Source organism: Carcharodon carcharias, chromosome 25, assembly GCF_017639515.1.
Source record: "Carcharodon carcharias isolate sCarCar2 chromosome 25, sCarCar2.pri, whole genome shotgun sequence".
In the NCBI taxonomy this organism is placed as follows: domain Eukaryota; kingdom Metazoa; phylum Chordata; class Chondrichthyes; order Lamniformes; family Lamnidae; genus Carcharodon; species Carcharodon carcharias.
The window spans coordinates 20,142,702-20,164,208 of record NC_054491.1 but is presented as its reverse complement, the minus strand read 5'-3'; the positions used below and the strand labels follow the sequence as shown (position 1 = coordinate 20,164,208).

The 21,507-nt window shown below is 41.9% G+C and overlaps 2 protein-coding genes across 2 annotated transcripts in view; one reads left to right on the top strand and one right to left on the bottom strand.

Annotated features, from left to right (window-relative positions):
- The window catches only part of LOC121269501 (small integral membrane protein 35-like), a 56,237-nt gene that overhangs the window by 1,108 nt on the left and 33,622 nt on the right, over window positions 1–21,507 (bottom strand). The gene's annotated exons all lie outside the window — the stretch shown is intronic.
- LOC121269500 (interleukin-20 receptor subunit alpha-like) lies at window positions 2,139–21,279 on the top strand. The gene is made up of 7 exons (XM_041174099.1): window positions 2,139–2,267; window positions 6,234–6,360; window positions 11,162–11,343; window positions 13,291–13,457; window positions 17,497–17,650; window positions 18,867–18,997; window positions 20,618–21,279. Exons 1-7 carry the CDS (start codon window positions 2,219–2,221, stop codon window positions 21,194–21,196), a joined length of 1,389 nt encoding a protein of 462 aa, XP_041030033.1. The 5' UTR covers window positions 2,139–2,218; the 3' UTR covers window positions 21,197–21,279.

The window sequence follows — 21,507 nt, the reverse complement described above, 5'->3', positions numbered from 1 at the left end:
TATATAACAGAAACAGCAAGAGTTCCAACACCAAGCCCTGTGGAACACTACATGAGACAAGGGCATCTATCCACCATTACCCTTTGTTTCCTGTTACAAAGACAACCTTTTATCCAGTTTGCCACGTTACCCTGAATCCCATGGGCTTTTACTTCCCTGACCAACCTGCCATGTGGAACCTTGTCAAATGCCTTGCTAAAATCCATGTACACAACATCCACTGTACGACCTTCATCAACTCTTCTTGTCACTTCCTCAAAGAATTCAATCAAATTTGTGAGGCAAAACCTTCCTTTAACAAATCCATGCTGACCATCCCTGACTAGTCCATGCCTTTCCACATGATAGTTAATCCTTTTTCTCAGGATTGATTCTACTAATTTGCTCACTACCGATGTAAGACTAACTGGCCTATAATTGTTTGGCATTTCCTTTGATCCCCTTTTAAACAATGGAACTATGTTTGCATTTCTCCAGTCCTCCGGTACCTCCCCTGTATCTAGTGAACGTTGGAAAATCATTCTCAGAGCATCTGCTATCTCCTCCCTGACTTCCTTCAGCAGCCTCGGAAACAATCCATCTGGCCCTGGTGGCTTATCAACTTTCAAGGATTTCAGCCCTTCGAGTACTTCCTCTCTCTTTATGACTATCCCGTCCAATGTCTCGCAGTGTTCCTCCTGGACTACTATATCTACATCCTCCCTTTCCTTTGTAAACACGGAGACAAAATATTCATTCAAAACCCTTCCCACAGCCTCTGCATCTACACACAAGTTTCCATCTTCATCTCTGATAGGTCCCACTTTTTCCTTAACTAACCTTTTAGCAGTAATGTATTGGTAAAACATCTTTGGGTTATCTTTAACTTTACTTGCTAATCTTTTTCCATGCCCTCTCTTTGATTTCCTTATTTCCTTTTTTACTTCGTCCCTGCACTTCCTATATTCGTCTAGGCTATCTGCAGTGCTTAGTTCTTTATGCCTATCGTACGCTTTCTTTTTCTGTTTGATCTTCACCGGTTTCCTCTAGATAACCAGGGAGGTCTAGAACTTGAGAGGGGACATGATGAAATAGAAATACCAGGATAGTTTGTGCAATTTTAGGGTATTGAATCACCATCAAATTACACACTAAGGTTCAGAGTTTAGTAGTATTTTGACATAAATTTCATCATGCTTTGAAATACTTAGCAAACATTTGGCAAACACTATTTGACATACATTTCTATACAGATTTCACCTTGGGGAATATATAAGTGGATATATGTGGTTAGAATATATTTTTCTGTTTTTTTCTTTTTCACTCTGTTAACCAGACCAACTAATCTTGAGTGAAAATTGTGGCAGCATTTTAATCAGGATTTCACAATGTGCTTAAATTCTGAGCTCAGCTGCTAATCTAGGCTGATATTCCAATGCCAGTGGTAAGGGAGTGCTGTCCTCTTTCAGATGAGACAGATGGGCATAAAAGATCCCAGTATTTCCAAGAGGGGAACGTTGACCCCTCCCAACACACCAGGCAATACCATCATCGCCAGATTATCTGGTTATTTCCCATGGCTGTTTGTGGGATCTTGCTTTTCACCGGCAGTGAACCTCATTAGGGCATCCTGAGGACATGAACGGCGCTAGGTAAATGCAGATTCTTTCCAAACTCTTTCAGTGAGCAGGAATCTGGGTTTGTGAATTATTTTTGCCCCGACAATGGACAAGAAACAAAAAAATGATAATTTGAAATTAAAAACAGGAATGTGGAGGCAACAAGCCAATCGAAAGCGGGGTAAGAGATAAATCTCTGTTAGGATTGGGACACCGATCTTTCTGCGGCTTTAACACTGTTTTATTTGAAAGGGGAGTATATCAATGATCTTTTGGTGATTTGATCGGAAACACCAAGAATTTCAGTGAGCCTAGGGTTTGCTTCTTCTGCAAGTAGAAGTAAAAACGATAGCATTTGGCGTCAGAAATTAGACAGAATGAGCAGCCCCCCCCGCCTTTGTCTGCGAACGGTCCTGTACTTTAAGGTCAGTGCGTTAGTTCCGGGGAGAGTTGAAAGGAAATTCCCCGCCACAGGAGAGCTCTCTGCAGTCAGGAAATTCGCAGGCGGAAGCTGACGTTTGTGACTCCCTCCCACGCCTAGACCCGCTCCAGCTGGGCGATGTGTTTCTCAGTGTAACTGGAGGACTGGAATGAGCAGTGTGCAGTAACAGCAAATAGCAATGGGTCTGTGCATTACAGCTTTCCTACTACTGATCTTCATCCTATCCGGTAGGTCTGCTCTGTTAGAAACACTCCAGATTTTTTTTTAAAAAGAAAACTATTTACTGTAACTCTGTACGAGCAAATGTGGCAGCTGCTCCTGACGATTAATGATTGCTAAGCATGGTAAAATAAAACTTGTGTAGTTGAGGCACTGTGTTTTTTCTGGGTGTGTAACTGACCCCTATTTTAGGGTCTTATTCTGTTATTAAAAGACTTGCATTTATAGAGCACCGAATGTCCCAAACCGCTTTACTGACAATGTAACTTTTGACGTGTAGTCACTGTTGTAATGCAGTAGCAGGTTTGTACACAGCAAGATCCCACAAACAGCAATATGACAATGACCAGATATATATTTTTCAGTGATGCTAGTTGAGGGATAAATATTTGACCAAAACTCCACCCAAATAACATACTGATAATTGCCAGTGAGGTTGGCCTGAAAGGTCTAAGCAAAGTCAGGAACAGCCTTCTGTGAATAAGGAGTTAATTTCAGTTGTTTGTATAAACTATGATTAATCTGATTCACACCCTCTACAGTTAGTGGGCGTGATAGGATGTTGAGGTAAAGGTGTTTTAGATGTTTTCAGTCACGTTCATTCTCTCACTGCAACTTTTCCCTTAAGCTGTTCGAAGCAATGTTTCTAACTGAGTGCAGTGAGTTATCTGCTGTTATTGACCTGCAATTCGGACACCAAGATTATTCATTTATTAAGCGTCAAAGGTTGTTCAGTGCAGCACTGAGTCATGCAGGTTCTGTAACCTGATCTCAGTTGAGACAGCCAGCGAGAGCAGCACTAATGGCTCCACCATCCCTAGGCTAGGGAACGAACAGTCATCCAATGTTTTGCTGGGTTGGACTCAATTGTGTTGGGTTGAATTTGATTGTGATGTTTGGATTTGGTTGCACTAGTTGAATTTGATGGTGTTGGATTAGACCCTGTTGCTTTGGGTTGAATTTCATTCTGATGGTTTCGATCTGGTTATGTTGGGTTCAGTTTATTTGCCCTGGTAGCTGATGGGACCCTGGTGCAAGCAATTTCTCAGTTGGTTGCTCATGTATTGTTACTAGATTCAAACGTTGCTAGATATTAAACAGGCAATACTTAAACAATAAAAGCCCATGCCTGAAATCTTCACGTTTACCTGTGTGGAGATGTTGCTAATATTTTGACGAGGTACTTCCGCTATCTTCATCCGCTTTCAGTCCCTAGTAACTTACTTAGCTCATATAATTGTTGTAAATTTTCCATTATGTTTCCTCATTGTGCTGATGGGATTGGATATGGATTCCCTACAATACCTAATGTTACTGGTCATTATGTGAGCCTTGGCAATGACCCAGCAACTTATTGAGCTGTGGGAATGTCATAGTTAAACATGACCCTCATCTGGCAACCATGTACGCCTGGTGCAGGAGTCACTGAATACCAATGAGGAGCAGAATCAAAATCTGCCCCCCTCCCTTCAACCCAAACCTCAGGGTTGCTGGGAATGAGAAGGACAAAGCCGCCCACTTGATTGGCACCCTATCTACCACCTTAAACATTCACTCCTTCCACCACTGAAGCACAGTGGCAGCAGTGGCAGCCATCCACAGGATGCACCACAGCAACTCACCAAGGCTTCTTCAACAGCACCTTCCAAACACGTGACCTCTACTACTAGAAGGACAAGGACAGCAGACACATGGGAACACCACCACTTGCAAGTTTTCCTCCAAGCCACTCACCATCCTGACTTTGGAAATATATCACTGTTCCTTCACTGTCACTGGGTCAAAACCCTGGAACTCCCTCCCTAACAACATTGCGGGTGTACCTACACCACAAGAAATTTACATTGATTCTCTATAAAACAAGTTACTAATCTCAATGCCTTTTATCTAAAGGAGGTGCTTAGCAGAGGCTAGATACTTCCAAATAGAGAAGGAAAGCTCTAGAAGGCAGCTCACCACCACCTTCTCAAGGGCAACTAGGGATGGGCAATAAATGCTGGTCTAGCTAGTGACGGCGATATCCCATGAACGAATAAATGAAAAAAATTCTGAGTTCCCCAGTTGTTCTAGAGGCTAAGATCATCTAAAGTAAGCCACACTGGCCCTAAAATCTTTTGGTATTTCTCTAGCTATGTTCCTGGGACTTTTGGTGACCAGGCACTTCATAGCCAGTGTGAAGACAATAGCCAATAAATTCTACACGTCTGAAGCAGGGGGCAGATTTTTAAATTATTTCTTTCTGGGAGGTGGGTAACACTGCCCATCCCTAGTTGCCAGGGGGCATGAAGAGGCAACCACAGGTCAGATCTGGTAGAGCTGGCAAGATTTTTTTTTAATGGAACTCAAACTTCATCAGCTGCTGCGGTAGGATTTTTAAAAAAAGTTTCCATGATTTATTGATTTACTATGAGACCCAATATACAGAGGTAGTCGGTACAGCAGAAGCCATGAACCTAGAAGCAAATTTGCAACCCAGCCCATCTCTACTCAATTTCTTGCAGACACTTGGTCCATTCCTCTAGTCTTCCCTCCAATTTTGAGGGGTGATCTTGCCAACAGAAGATACATTACATGTGAGCCCAGTCTGCATCGTAACGTAACTCCAGACTGTAACACAGAATGCTAATCCTCCGAACAGGATAGCATTTCCATACTTGTCATGAAAGCCAGGACCAGTTTTGTTGGTGAACTAGCTGAGCTTGGTTATTATAACTAATTAGCCACTAATCTGCAAATTTGTTGAATTGAATTTCACCACCTGCTACAGTGGGATTTGAACTCTCAAAGTCATAAGATGAGAGGTGACCTGATAGAGATCAATAAAATTATAAAGGAATTTGATAGGGCGGATGCAGAGAAGGTGTTTCTGTTTGTCAGGAAGACCAAACTTAGGGTCCATTAATATAAGAGGGTCACTAATAAATCGAGTAAAGAATTCAGGAAGAACTTCTTTACCCAGAGATTAGTGAAAATGGGGAACTCTCTACCATATTGAGTAGTTGAGTCAAATAGCATAGATGTATTTAAGGGGAGGCTAGATCAGTACATGAGGGAGAAAGAGAGGATTAGATTAAATTGGTTGGGAGGTGTATTAATACTGGCAGAGATGTTTAGGCGAAATGGTCTGTTTCTGTGCTGTAAATTCAATGTAATTCACAACTAGATCAGCTGTGATCTTATTGAATGGTGAAGCAGGCTCAAATGGTTGAATGGCCTACTCCTGCGCCTAAGCTCTATGTTACTATAATTCTTTGTAAACTGTGTTGCCATAACCACTGGGCTCTTATACTCTACTGGACAACAAGAGAGGAGATCGCTCCCATTTTTGGTCAAACCCATTGGCTCCAGCAGTACTAACAGGAGTTGAGTGAAGTAAACTCCATTAATATGCAATATGAATTCAGCCACACCACTCACCCCCCCCACCCCACTGCCCCAACCCCTGAAACCAGGGATTTTACATGCTGACATTACCAGTTAAGCCATTGTGCAATTAAAGGATAGTTTGATTTTTGTAAAGCAGTTCACTTGTTAAGCTCAACACTAGATCAGGAAAGTGGGGTCAAACCTTTTGCTTTCTGGCCTGTGTAGTCCTGAGGTGTATAAATTTCTTCAACACAAATGGTTGTGGTTTTTAAGAAGTGATTTTTAATTTTGTCCAGATTTTAATTTGAGCATGTCTCTATAATGGACAATTACAGCAAAAATTTCCCAGAAGGGATGTGTCATACAAATCCAAGTATGCTTTTCTAGGGAGCTAACGATCCCAATACCTGTAACATTGTTTATTTGCTTTCTATAAACTTTAGTGCCATTCACTCCTCTCATTCTCCAGTAACAGAAAAATGATTCCAAATGATATGCTGATGTCCTGAGGGCTCCTGGCTAAACTGTGATTCATTTGCAGAGTGAGCTCACACTTGATTGAAAATGTGCTGCCTAAATTAATTGAAACTTTTAAAATATTCTTACAGGGACTGATGCCATCCTGCAGCCTCCCAGAAATCTTTATTTCACTTCTGCGAATGCCAAAAACATCTTACACTGGAATCCAGCGCAGAATTATTCACAGATCATTCGATATGACGTGCAGTACTTAAGGTATAGGAGTCTCCTTTCACCTTCTCACAAGTTAGGAGTAAGTAGAAGAATGTAAGGTTGATCTACAGTTGACCTCAATGAACCTCGGGTTCAAGCGGGTTGGGGATGGAGAGGGGAAACAACCAGATATTTTGCTCCTGACCTATATTCGGTGCATTCCCCTCGCTCCTCCCCCCTCCCCACCAGCCAACCCAGCCCCGCTAGGAAGTGGTATGGGGGCAAAGAGAATCGGGCTCAGGTAGGATAGGACCTTCAAGGTCAAATAGGTGTCAGCTGTGGCTCAGTGGGAACACTGAGCATTCTCACCTCTGAGTTGGAAGGTCATGGGTTTAAGCCCCACTCCAGAGACTTGGGAACAAATAAAAATTGGCTCACACTGCAGCTCAGTACAGAGTGAGTGCAGCACTGTTGGAGCTGCTGTCTTTTGGATGAGATGTTAAACCGAGACCTTGTTTCCTTTCTTGGATGGTCACAGAAGATCCCATCTCCCATTTGGAGAAGAGTAGGTGAGTTCTCCCAGCGTCCTGGTTAATATTTGTCCTCAACCAGTGTCACTTAAAAAAAGCAAACAAATTATCTGGTCATTTACCTCCTGTTTGTGGGAGCTTGCTGTGCACAATTTGCTGTGGTGTTTTCTACATTACACCGGTGACTCTTGCTTGAAAAAAAGTACTTCATCGTCCATGAAGTGCTTTGGGATGTTCTGAGGTTGTGGAAGTTGTTATGAGAAATGAAAATTCTTCCTTTAACTTTTTATTTTAAATGTTGATATCACAGGTTGTATGATGATGAATTTCTCTGAAATTATCCTGCCACCGCTTGCTTTATGGATTCATTGATAGGGAAGAATCAATTGTGTGACGTGCTGGAGGTCACTTGTTATCTATGGAGCCTGCTCCCCAGTGACAGTTTAGTGTCTTTAACACAAGAAAACATCTAATCAGTAAAAGAGACAGGATAGACTAAACCTTTTACTGAAGATATTATTTTGTAACATTGAGAACCACATCAAATTGATTCACCTGTTTCTTCCCATAACAATTTCCTATTTTCAGTTTGATGTGACCTTTCAAACCGAGAGTTGGAAAGTTTGCAGAAACCTTAAAAAAGAGAAACAAAAACCAAAGGGGTTTTTGCTGATCATGTGCTTCACATGTCCTGTAATTTGGAAAAAAACACCCAGTCACCAGATCCTGAGCCTGACCTCAGAACCGATTGAGTTTGTGGGGCTGGTTGTTGAGAGAAGTAGGTGTGGATGAAAGAAGAAAATAACTTGAATTTCTGTAGCGCCTGTCATCACCTCATGATGTCCCAATTTTCACAGCCAATGAGGCACTTTTTGAAGTGTAGTCACTGTTGTAAGAAGCACAGCCGCCAATTTATACACAGCAAGATCCCACAAACAACAATGACATAAATGACCAAATCATCTGTTCTAGTGATGATGTGGTTGATGATTCAAAGCCGTTCATAAGTTTGAGCACCTCTATCAAATCTCCTCTTAATCTTCTCTGCTCTAAGAACAACCACAGTGTTATTTCATGTAACTGAAGTCCCTCAATTCTGATTATAGGGTTGCCAACCCTCCAGGATTGGCCCGGAGTCTCCAGAAATTGAAGATTAATCTCCAGGACACTGCTGTGTGCAATCCTGGAAATAAATCATCGGGACATTAAAAAAGATTGTTGTGTTTTTTTGTCATTTTCTTTGAACATTTTTCTTTACCAGAGATAAAAATAATGAAATTGGGACAAAAAATGCTGTTTGGCTGACAGTCAAGCAACATCCCATTGGGTAATGGGTATTTTTGCTTTCCGATTGGAGTAGGACGTTAGTGCGTCACAAGGATGGATCTCTTGGCCAACATAATGAGTGGCGTGGGGCGGGGGGTGGAAAGTCATGTGATGAAACCTGCAGAAATACATTTAATCACAGTTGGAAAACCCTACCTGGTACTATTCTAGTAAATCTCTGTAAAGCCTTGACATCCTTTCTAAAGTTTGGATTGTAGAACTGATTATGATATTCCAGCTACAGCTGTGTTTTTATAAAGGACTGGCGAAACCTCAGAGGCAAAATACTGTGGATGCTAGAAACCTGAAATATAAACAGAATATACTGATAATATGCAGCAGACCTCATCTGCTCAGTATTTTCAGAGTTTTGCTGTTTGTATTTTAGAGTAACATCCATACGTCTATACTCTACTCCTCTATTAATAAAACCAAGGATCCCGTATACTTCCTATTTACAGCCTTTTGACTAAATACTGGAAAGACCAAAGCTATTGTGTTGGGTCCCTGCCACAAACTCATTTGCTCATCATGACTCCATTCCTCTCCCTAGCAACTGTCTACAACTGAACCAAATTGTTTGCAACCTTGGTGTCATATTAGTGCCATTGCTAATGTACACATTAATATATATCAACAGTGATAAAAGCAAAAAACTGTGGATGCTGGAAATCCAAAACAGAAATAAAAATACCTGGAAAAACTCAGCAGGTTTGACAGCATCTGTGGAGAGGAACACAGTTAACGTTTCGAGTCCGTATGACCCTTCAACTGTTCTTCTGCTGAGTTTTTCCAGGTATTTTTATTTTTAAAAATATCAACAGAGTGTTGGGGTTAGGCACTGCAGGCTGATAGATAATCAGCAGGCTCCACAGCAAATTCAGCAGGTCTGGCAGCATCGGCGGAGAAGAAAAGAGTTGACGTTTCGAGTCATGAGGACTCGAAACATCAACTCTTTTCTTCTCCGCCGATGCTGCCAGACCTGCTGAGTTTTTCCAGGTAATTCTGTTTTTGTTTTTGTTTTGGATTTCCAGCATCCGCAGTTTTTTTGTTTTTATCCACAGCAAATTCTGTGTTTAGACATGGTGAAGTGAGAGGAACGTGCATATCTTTATGTGGAGATTAACCTAATGATTAAGAGAAAGACCAGTCACAAGTGAGATCAGAGATATTCGTGATGCTAATCTCCCACATCAGTGTATCAGAGACTACATCCTGATGGATTATCACTTTTTAGCTTATTTTGATCCCTTCCCCCCACCCCACCCCACCCCCACTAGAGTTATCTGTCCCTTGCTCGTCCTGCTTTCTACCCTTAATGTCATCATTAGCACATATCTTAGCTAATGTCACCACCATCAACACCTCTTTGTCCTTTTGTCTATGACAACATTTGGCAATCTCTACCTATCACTGGCCCTCTATCCAGCTCTACCTGTCCCACCCGCCCCCCCGCTTAAACCAGCTTATATTTCACCTCTTTTCTATTTTTCCTTAGTTCTGTTGAAGAGTCATACGGACTCGAAACGTTAACTGTGTTCCTCTCCGCAGATGCTGTCAGACCTGCTGAGCTTTTCCAGGGTATTTTTGTTTTTGTCCTGATTGATCGATTATTTTCAGTTTGTACTGGCCTGCGCTGGTGCTGTGTACTGTACGAGTGACGTTGCAATTTTGGGAGTGACCTGTGTCCCAAGCATAGAAATGTTTAAGATTTTTCCACAGTGATGACAAGCCCTTGTGTGTTGTAATAACGGACACAGCTCGGCAAAGCATTAAGTAGCAGATACAAGAGAACGATTTCAACATAGCAGCCGAAACAGTGGTCGACACGGCATCATAAGCCACAACAGGAAAGATCAAAATATCCAAAGGGCCCTCTGAACTATAACAACTACTTCTAAACACACTTTGTAACCTACTTCTTGTAGAGTATGAGCTACGTTAACCGATTGCTGCAAGTACATAGCTTCACCCTTCGGGAGCTCATATCAGGAAATGGCCCATAAGTAGCCAGTCACTTGCCACACGCTGAGCTGTGCCTGCACTATTTTGGGAAAAGTGCTCTTGTGTAGGCAGAGCAGTGTACAGTTTAATCTTACTTGGTATTGGTTTGACTGGGAGTCAGCAGTTAGCCCCCACATGAAGATATTTGCGTTCCTCCAAAAACTCATTGTTGCCTCACTGTTTATATTTTTGAGTTTGATGTAGAAGTTACAGATTGTCTGTCTGCCTGTCTGTCTGTCTGTAAACTCCCTCCCTAACAGCACTGGGTAGATCTACATCACATGGACTGCAGCGGTTCAAGAAGGCAGCTCACCACCACCTTCACAAGGGCAATTAGGGGGATGAGCAACAATGCTGGCCCAGCCAGCAATGTTCACATCCTGTGAAAGAATAAATTTTAAAAACTTGGAGATCCCATTCTCCAACATTCTGTTTGCTATATATTAATGACCTGGACTTCTAAACAGTGTCATCCACCTGAGAGGGAAGATGAGGCCTCAGTTTAAACACCATTTAAAAGGTGTTGTTTGATATTGGTACACCTCACTTAACTCAACAACCTCACTTCCACAACAGGCTCCTCTTACGGTCCATGTTGGTGATGTTGTCTGATCTTTGTAATACTACCAGGAAGATATGGTGCTGTGTTCAATTACGTTTGCAGCTCCTCAGATAATGAAGCAATTGCTGCCCCACATGCAGCAAGACCTGGACAACATTTGAGTTTGGGCTGATAAGTGGCAAGTAATATTTGTGACACACAAGTGCCAGAGAATGACTGTCTCCAATAAAAAAGAATCTAACCACCACCCCTTGACATCCATTGGCATTACGATTGTTGAATCCCTCACTGAATCCTCATCCATTGATGAAACCTCCTGGAATGTATTCCAACCAGAGTGATGAAATCGAAATAGAAGTAAGGAAGGAGGGAATTTTCAGGGAAGGTTTGGCCTTTTGTTAATAACATGCAGAAGTTAATCAGTCTCCTCACTGACCCACAGGTATGAATACAATGAGACATATATCCCAGTGAAGCACTGCACAGGCATTTCCCACTGTCATTGTGACCTCACACAGGAGACCTGGGATCTTAAAGTGGAGATCATCGCCATTGTCAGAAGCGTTAATGGCAACATAACCTCAAAATGGAAAAAATCGGAACATTTTAAACCCCAGGATTCCAGTAAGTGAGCTCTCGCACAAAATCGCATATAACCCCAACCTGTTCTGATGCTCAGAACGGTTGAGGAATAGTTTTCAGTTCAAATGGCAATAATTGAAACTTGGGGACTGGATGTGAATTTTTAAATAGTTTGCTTAATAGTTATGTTTTTTTTTGAAGGGGTTTTAGGAAACTGGAAGTGTTAGCCACTGAGATGAACACACTCAGAACGAAACAAGCATCTTGTGTTTGTACCTGACCTCCAGGGTGGGGATAGTGGCGCTGAGACCAAACACATCCTCTGCTGAAACTCAAAATCATAAGCACGAAAGTGGGCTGACATTTTTTTCCTTGGTAGCCCCTGAGGCAGTTGTAGTCCAAACTGTGACTCGACTGGTTTCGGTTACCTCAGCACAGATCAAACCTGGGACCTTTGATCTCCTTATCTAAGGAAGGATATACTTGCCTTGGAGGCACTCCAGTGAAGGCTCACTAGAGTCATGAGAGGGTTGACCTATGATGAGAGGTTGAGTGCAAACTCTTCGGAGTTTAGAAGAATGAGTGGTGATCTTATTGAAACTTTTAATATTTTGAGGGGACGACAGGGTAAATGCTGAGAGGCTGCTTCCTCTGGCTGAAGACTCTAGAACTAGACATCAAAGTTTCAGAAAAAGAGGTTGACTATTTAAGATGGGGATGAGAAATTTCTTCACTCTACCTCATTCATTGAGTTTATTCAATGCTGAGATCAATAGGTTTTTGGTCTCAAAGGGAATTGGGGGATATTAATTTAGGTGGGAAACTGGAATTGAGCCCATGATCTTATTGAATGGGGGAAAGTCTCAAGGAGCTGCATGCCTACCCCTGCTCCTTTTTTTATGTTCCTATCTGCCTGGCTTACACCAAATCTTTAAATAGTAGACAGCAAGACCCACATATTCATTATCACTCACTGCTCACTGTCACATTCATTCACACACACACACACACACACACACACACACACACGATGCATTAACACTCACTGACACAGCAACACAGACACTCACGCTCACTGTCCCACAGGTTTTACTTGTGCACACATTCACACTCACTGACACACAAACTGACATATTCGCCCTCAATGACGTGCTTGCTGACATTCACACTCATTGCCATGCTCTCACTGACTGGCTAATGCAGGCTTATCGAGACACTTAGGGGAGATGGTGACATAGTGGTAATGTCACTGGACTAGTAATCCAGAGGGCCAGGCTAATGCTGTGTGGACATGGGTTCACTAGGGGTCACTGTTTAAAAATAAGGGGTTGGTCATTTAAGACTGACACGAGGAGAAATTTTTTCTCTCAGAGGGCATAGAGTCTTTGGAACTCTCTCTTCCTCAAAAGGTGGTGGAGGCTGAGTCTTTGAATATTTTTAAGGCAGAGCTAGATGGATTCTTGATTAACAAGGGAATGAAAGGTTATCAGGAATGTGGGGTTGAGGTTACATTCAGATCAGCCATGATCTTATTGAATGGCAGTTCAGGCTTGAGGGGCCGAGTGGCCTACTCCTGCTCCTAATTGTATGTTCAAATCCATAGCAGCTGGTGGAATTTAAATTCAATCAATAAATCAGTGATATAAAGCTAGTCTAAGTAATGGTGACCATGAAACTATCATTGATTGTTGTAAAAACCCATCTGGTTCACTAATGTCCTTTTAGGGAAGGAAATTTGCTATCCTTACCCTGTCTGGGTGACTCCAGATCCACAGCAATGTGGTTGACTCTCTTAACTACCCTCTGAAATGGCCTAGCAAGCCACTCGGGCAATTGGGGCAAATACTGGACTTGCCAGTGATGCCCACATCCCATGAAAAGAATATTTCAAAAAAAACTCATCTCTCATTGATGCACCAGCTCACTGACACATTTACTTTCATTTTGGCTGTAGAACTGTATTTAATTTTGCATTTCATTTGCTTTCAGTCCCTTTGGGTTTGCCATCCTTTACTATTAAAGCAGAACACAACGTGATTAGAGTCAGGATCTCCCCACCTACCTTACATACGGGAGGAAGAAACCTGTCGATGGAGGAGCTCTTTGGCGAATCATTGATGTATAGTGTTTATATCCGTGAGAACAACACTAACCAGGTAAGAGCTCATGGAGGTCTGCTAGTTGAAATCCCCTGACCATGTGGGAGTGTTTTGTTTTATAAAATTGACATTTTTGCTGATTGCTAAAGTCACACATTGTTATTCTCTCCTTCTGCCCTCACCCTGCCAAGTTTGCAACTCTCCCCTCACCACCCTACCCTCTTTCCTTCCAGAAAGGATGAGTATTTAACATGTGCTGGTCCTTAGCCCAAATAACTGAGTGTTCTTTGTCTGTGAGCCTGAATGACTCTGAATGTTGGGAGAGTGTTGGACAAAGCAGGGTGGTTACAGACCAGCCCAATCTAACCACCCCAAATCCAGCCCTACCCAGGCCATACTCAAGTGCATTGTAGAAGGAGTCACTGGTCAATGATTAGCTGTAGCTGGACATCACCATCCCCATTCCTTGGAGAGGACAATATGGCCAATTATACCTCCACCTGTGTGAGTACAGGTTCTCAGAGCCTGGGCGCTTGGAGTATCCTTTGCTCATAACGACTTGTATTTTATATAACATCTTTAATCTAGTAACATATCAGAAATGCTTCACAGGAGCAAAATCTGACCAAAGCACAAGAGATATTAGGGGGTGGGGGATGACTGGGGGCGGGGTGTGTGTGGTGGGGGGGTGCTCCCAGGGCTCTGATCACTCCTCCTCCGATTGCAACCATGGGTCTGTTCATTGCTCCTCATTTGGGAGCATCTGGAACGTGGAGATGTGGCGCTCATAATGTGCATCATCCTCCAACAGGCTATACATTAAACCAGGGGATGCAAACCTTTTCTTTAATGATAGCCACTTCTGATTAAAGAAAAATATCCCGAGCTACTAAAACATATATTGAAAATATATGGATTGATAAAGGTACATAATTAAGTTATTACAGTTGAATTACAAAAATATATATTTAAAATGAAGAAAATTGATTCTTAACCTTTATTTCAATGTGAAACTAGACACTGCATAGTGTCCACCAGTGCTGTGTAATCTAGTGTGTACCCTGAGAGGGCATCTCCGATGGAGTCATTCAGCTACTCGTCGCTCAGATGCATTCGAAATTTGGGTTTGACGAAACTCATGTCTGAAAAGGCGGGTTTGCAAAGATTGGTGAAACCAAACGGGGAAGTCACTTTCATTGTTGCTGTGAGGATGTTACTGTACTTCTCAGTATCCACAAGACTCCAGAAGTTGGCAGATTGCCTTGATTTCCACAGAAGGTCATTTTGAAGGCTGACCATCTCCTTTTCCATTGTGACACAATCAAGGTTAAACAGCGCACTAATTTGTTCAGAAATGTCACTAACATCTACTTCCATGAAGGGTTTTGAAAGAAACATCAGGTGGGGATCCAGCTGCTCAAAATCACTAAATCTGTCAATGAACTCTTGGTCAAGCCTGGTCAGGGGATCACTGTACTCAGCAATGTCCAGGAGCCCAGCAGCAGCTTCATTTCCTGCCAGCATTTGGAGCACAGAAGGAAAAAGTTGCATTTTCCTCTTCTGCACTTGCCATACCCAAAGGTTAAGTTTCGACTTGAAAGCTTTTCACTGCGCTAATCATGTCAGCAATTGCCTTCCCCTTCCCTTGCAATTCACAGCTCAGGGTGTTCAATTTCTCTGTCACATCTGTTAGAAATACCAAATCAAGCAGCCACGCAATGTCTGATAATTGGGCAGCATCTTTGTTTCTTGACTCCACGAAAGCTTTAATTTCTGGCAAAAGTGAAAGAAACCGACACAGCATCTGTCCTCTGCCAAGCCACCGGATTTCAGTATGCAGCAAAATATCGCCATACTTGGCTGACAGTTGGTCGAGAAATGACTTGAAGCTTCAGTGCTGTTTGGCCTTTGCACGAATTGAATTAATAGTTCTAACAACAGGAGACGTAACGTGTTCAGACCCTGTTACTTTGTCACAAATTGCCTCCTGATGAATGATGCAGTGGTAGTTCAAGAAATGAGGGAAATCGGGGTCTCCTTATAACTTGCAATGAAACCAGCATGATGCCCAGTCATTGCTGGTGCACCATTGTTTGTTATTGCCACTAGCTTCTCCAACGGCACATTCTTCCTTGTGAAATAATTCTTGACCTCTTGTAGATATCAATTCTCCTGGTTGTGGATTTCAGAGGCAACAATGTCAAGAATTCTTCTTTTTAATGGTGAAGTCTTCAAACACCATTCGAATGAACACTGCCAACTGGGCAATATTGCTTGTGTCAACCAATTCATCCCATTAACTAGGAGACCACTTGCATGTACTTAAATCCCTCTCCAGCTGCTCCATCATGTCAGCCAATAATGTAGATACTTTTTTGTAATGGTGTTTGTTCCTAACTGCACTCCTAAAATGGCAGACATAATTCCAGGACTGATTTTTTGCAACCTTTGAATAAGGACTTGGCCATCAGAGTCATCGCGCCCTTTACGATCACACCATTTGTAAATGTTGCCTTGTTCTTGGTGAAATAAGGAGTTACTTTGAAAGATGCCTCTTGACGCATTAGCTTTGTTGGTTGGTTTCGTTTAAAAAAAAAAAATTGTTGTATCTGCACTTCAGCTTTTAGTTCACTTTTTGTGACCACTGGCTGCTTCCTGTAAGAAAATCCATCTCAAGATGTTTGTGTACATTTTGGAAAATGCCTCTCAACATTTGCTTTTTGTTCCGCACTGTGACTCTGACACTGCAGATTAAACAGGCACACTTATCTTTAATGCTTGAAAACAAAAAAAACGTTCTCTCACCCTTGGTGGAAATAATACGTCTTTTGCCTTTTTGTTGGGATGGACATGTCTCTGCATCCATGATGTTAACAAGGGTAGGTTATTTTCCCCGCTGCATGGCAGGGTTGTGCTGGTACAGATGGTCCTCGAATTATGTCGATCCTCACTTATGGCAGGTCACAATTGTCACTTGTGTTATTACTTATGGTGATCGGAGCCACGCTTAGGGCTTGACGCTGACTCAGGCGCCAGTGTTGTATACAAAAATTGGCAAAATAGTTAGCTTGCGGCAGAAAAATAATTATATGACTTGAATCCAGTAATACTATTGGTTATTTTTCCAAATCTTAATGCAAGCTACTCATTGGCAGATGGTGAACTACGAGTTGCTCGTGATTGATGTGTTGGCAAGCCCTGCATTAAACCATCTTCCTATTTCTCAACGGTCCATGATTGAGCTGGAACAGTGGGAGAGGCTGCAGATTCCTTTCAGTGCAACTGCACTGACAGGTATGAGGAAGCACGTCATCAGTGGAGCAGGGGACTGAGCTGTCTTGGCTGCACAATATTAGGGCGTGATGCTGCCAAGTGATGCTCTTGCTAGCAAACCTGTTAGATTTGGATAAAATGCTAACTGAAAGGAACCTAGGAATTGTTAGACAAACAAAGATCAAGCCGATCTAGTTCAGTGTCTAATATCTTGGTAGTCACATGATGCAACAATAATTGAGTGGTTGACTGATTACAACTATCAATCCTTAGCAATGAGTCTACAACAGATTGAGACATGAGGTGAGAAAACCCCCAATGGTGGAGAACTGTGGGAACCATGTGTCCAAAGTCACCGGTTGCTTTTGTTCTGCTTTGGCCTTACAGATTAACTTCTGTATTCTGCCAACCTTTATGAATATGATTAGTGCTAGCCTAATCACTCTGAGTGACAAATCAGATGATGAATCTAATCTGTTTTGCACTCAAAAGGAATTACTACTCAAACTATAGAACAATCGTCATCATTAGTAGAGACTGACTTGCAAGCCAATCAGTGGTCTCTTATTCAACACAAAAACAAAAATACCTGGAAAAACTCAGCAGGTCTGGCAGCATCTGCGGAGAGGGACACAGTTAACGTTTCGAGTCCGAATGACCCTTCAACAGAACAGTGGTCTCTTATTGTTCTATAGAATGCTTGTTTTGAACTTTTTTAAATCTCGCAAATCCTGAGAGGATTGTGATGGGACTTGCCACTGTGTTGAAATGTTTATGCTGCTGGTTGACTTCTCTAATGCGTCTTCTGCATGTGTTCCAACAGTCTGAACAAATTACGAGCTCAAGAGAATTGGACAAAACCACAGTGCAACCAGGTGAAACCTACTGCATCAGTGTGAGAGCAGAACTGAATAACGATCCAAGAGAAGGGAATGTCACGGAAGAGAAATGTGCAACAATCCCATTCCGAGACCCAGGTAAAGTAGTTAATTGAATGTGCCATCAATTCCCAATTTATATTACTTTTATTATTTGCATGTGCCTCATATCAGTGCAGACTGAGAAGGCTAGTCAGAGAACTGGGCTGTCAAGTTGACCAAATCCATATTGTTAAGGTCCAGTAGCAAAGCTGAGAATAGAAATGCAAACCCGCACCACAGCTTGGCTTGTTACACTTGAAGACTTGTGCATTACCAGGACTTTAAAGGGAATGCTCCTTTGTGAAGAAAGTGTCAGCTGTGGCTCGGTTTCTAGCACTCTTACATCTAAGTCAGAAGGTTCAAGTTCCACTCCCGGACTTGAGCCATAGTCTAAGGCTGACACCTCATTGCAATACTGAGGGAGCACTGTACAGTACTGCATGTCTTTTGGATAAAACTAATTAATAATTATTAAAGCAAGATCCTGATATAAAAGATCTCACTAGACTATTCAAAGAAGAGCAGGGAAGTTTTCTGTGTCTTGGCTAATATTTATCCCTCAAACAACTTGACTAAGAGCAAATTACCTGGTCATTTGTTGCTGCTTATAAGGCCTTATTGTGCACAATTTGGCTACTACATTTACCTACATTTCAACAATTACTATCCTTCAATAGGAATTCACTGGCTAATTGGACCATGAGGATGCTACTTAAATGCAAGTTCTTCTTTTAACTATCTGGCAAAACCTCTCCTGTGTAGACATGCTGATGAAACGGACATCAGTTTGATCCATAATCCACGATGTGATGATGCATTTTATTGGTGGCTTCATAAACGAGGTCCGTCTCACAATCTGGCAACGATGGTTCCCTCCATTCATTAGTTATATTTTTCTGAATGGAGCCGTGTATGTACAACAGTTGCAGATAGCATAACTTTAAAATCAGCCAATTCAGGAGGGAAGTTAGGAAACACTTCTTCTTAAAAAAGACAGTAGAAGTGTGGAACTCTCTCCCACAAAAAGCAGTAGGTAATTGCTCAATTAGTAATTTAAAATCTGAGATTGATAGTTTTTTGCTAGACAAGGGCATGAAGGGAATGGAGCCAATGCAGGTGAGATGGAACTAAGAGACAGATTAGTATGATCTCATTGAATGGTAACAAACTTGAGGGGCTGAATGGCCTCCTTTTCTAATTGCATCTGAAAAAGATTGTCATTACTTTCTGCATATTTCTTCTGCTAATGAGAGTTTCCTGTTTCTTTGTATAGACTCGGACACTTCAGTCAATATCACCTTTGGCGTCATCAGTGCTGTGTTCATACTATGTACACTCAGCTTTTGCCTAGGAATGTCCTGCTGGTGTTACTTGAAGAAACAAAGCACAATCCCAGTGGTTCTGGTAAGTTCCCTTGTTACTCACTGAAAAATTAGGAAACCTTTTTGGCTAAAATAATTTGAAAATAATTCCCTGTTACAATGCTTTGATCAATCAGAGCCAACCTTTCCTGGTTTGAATTTAAGCAATAGCTTGGCAGTTAAATGCTCCCAGGTGCATTCTCCATAGCAATGCCTCTACCAATCAGAATCCACTTGCCAACCAATCAGCACTTTCTTCTCATGCAGTGTACATTGTTGTCCCCTTTAGAATTGGTATCCTTGCAAATTCTGTCCTGATGAGTACAAGACAAAACGCTTTGACAGCATGTTTCGTTTTTTTCAACAATGCACAAATTCAAATTTAGAGAATTAGGTTTCCACCTGATCTTCTCTTCCCCAAATCCCACCCTTACCATCTCCTCAAAACAGCTTTGAACTGGATTTTAAATGAGCTCAGTGAGCCAGCTTCACCTGCCCATCCTAGCCTGCTGCAGATCACCCCGTGTGTGGAGACATCTACCCTAAATTTGCCATGACCCTGTGCCTTCCTATTCTGCTGCCCTGGTTTGTCTGAAAGCATCCTGGCTTCCTAAATCTTGTTTAGTATCCTTCATATCTCAGGAAAGAAACCTGCCCTCCTTACAAATTACTACAGGTCAAGTATCCTTTATCTGTAAATCTGAAAACATCCAAAAACTGCATTTTATTTTTGAACCTCATTGACCTTCAGCACAGGAAGTCCAGTTATTTGTCTGCACTGTTTACCTGGTGAATTTTGTGATGAATGTGTCAAAAAGAAACTTATTACAGGTACCCTGTATTTATTATTCAGTGATACATCTTAATTTTCTAGCTATTTCATTTACTTTAGACTATAGCTAACCCAGGCTTAGGCTATTGTGATGTAAGTTTATATATAGTATCCGAAAACCCAAATTATCTGAAATCCGAAATGCAATCGGCCTGGAGGATTTCAGATAATGGATACTTGACCTGCATTAAAAATAAATGTCCTTGTGAATTCCACTCAGGACTATCCTACAGCCACCAACAAAGGGTAAAGTTTCTTTTAGAAGAAGGAAACCATGACTCCACCATATCCTGGCTGCTCTACCTCTTCAGGCTGTTACCAGTGATAACACAGTATGATATTCATCTTCTCTAATGCACATGCTGCCTGTGGAGGCACAGACAGCTCACTGGGATTATGTTAGTGAGGCCCAAACTCAATTTCGGGCCTTTGGATAGGGGCACACAGCCTGTGTCCACCTGCTGCAATACAGTCCCCAAAACAGGCATAAAGTGATCGCTGCATCCCTGCCAACTGCTCCCCCCCACCAGTTCATCGATGGCCTCTTTTGTCAAAGATGAACTGCCCCCTTCTCGTGATATTTCATGACATGCAAGTTGAGTATTGCTGAAAAAAGAGACATTTTGTCAAAGCTTTTCGCCTTGCACTCATCAGGGCAGTTTGCAGGAATGCAACATCAGGGAACACAACATCGTTTTGACAGAAGCTTCAACAAAATGTTTCTTTTTTCAGCAATACTCAAGTTCTGTACTACCAAATGACAATTATATGGAAGTTGTTTTTTTACACATTTATGATTAGACTTCATATGTGATTTATTTCCTCTCACAGAAATCTCTTGACAAGAACAAGAAGTGTTTGAGCATCATGGATTACCTGAGCCTGATAGAAGATGTGGTGGTGCAGCAGGTGTTTGCTGACAGCACTCTCAACAGCCCCTGTAAGATTCAGGAACGGGATGATCTGTGGTCAGAGCTGAAAATCAAGGAGGCATCTTCCTTAGACAGCGGGATCGACATTGGGAGTAACTCATCAGGCCAGATTCCTTCGTTCTGTGAACCGCTGAATCCCTACATGCAGCAAACGCCCGAGTCAAGCAGCCAGCAGAATGTCAGCCCAGGGGATGATCGGAACAACTCTCAGCCCAAGGAATCCTGTTCCATAAGCATCCCCGATACCATAAATGAACCTGCCGATGGTGAGGGAAGCATCATCACCTCCTCAGGTTATCAGAGGCAAACACCAAGGACTAACGTGGCCTCGGAGCAGGAGGAGTGCAGTGTTCCAGCTCAGACTGTTCAGGACATGTCTCCCTGCTCTATCCCTGTATCGGACATTAACATAACCGAAAGTTTATCAAGAGCATTTCTCAGTTTAAATGACGTTATGTTAATGGACAATGGATTATAGAGAAAAGTTTTTCAATTCAAACTTTCTTGACGTCCCTGTTTTGTAAATTAATGAATTATTTATTAAAACATTTTCAGTTTTAACTGCTTTTTTTTGATATTTCAAATGACTCGACATATTTTGAGAGTAATTAGCAAAGTGTATGGGATCTTTCACTTCATAAGCAGAGATAGTGAGTACAAAAACAGGGAAGTTATACAAAAACAAAAATTGCTGGAAAAACTCAGGTCTGACAGCATCTGTGAAGAGAAAGACGAGTTAACATTTCGAGTCCGTATGACTCTTCATCAGAATATTGAAACTTTATAAAG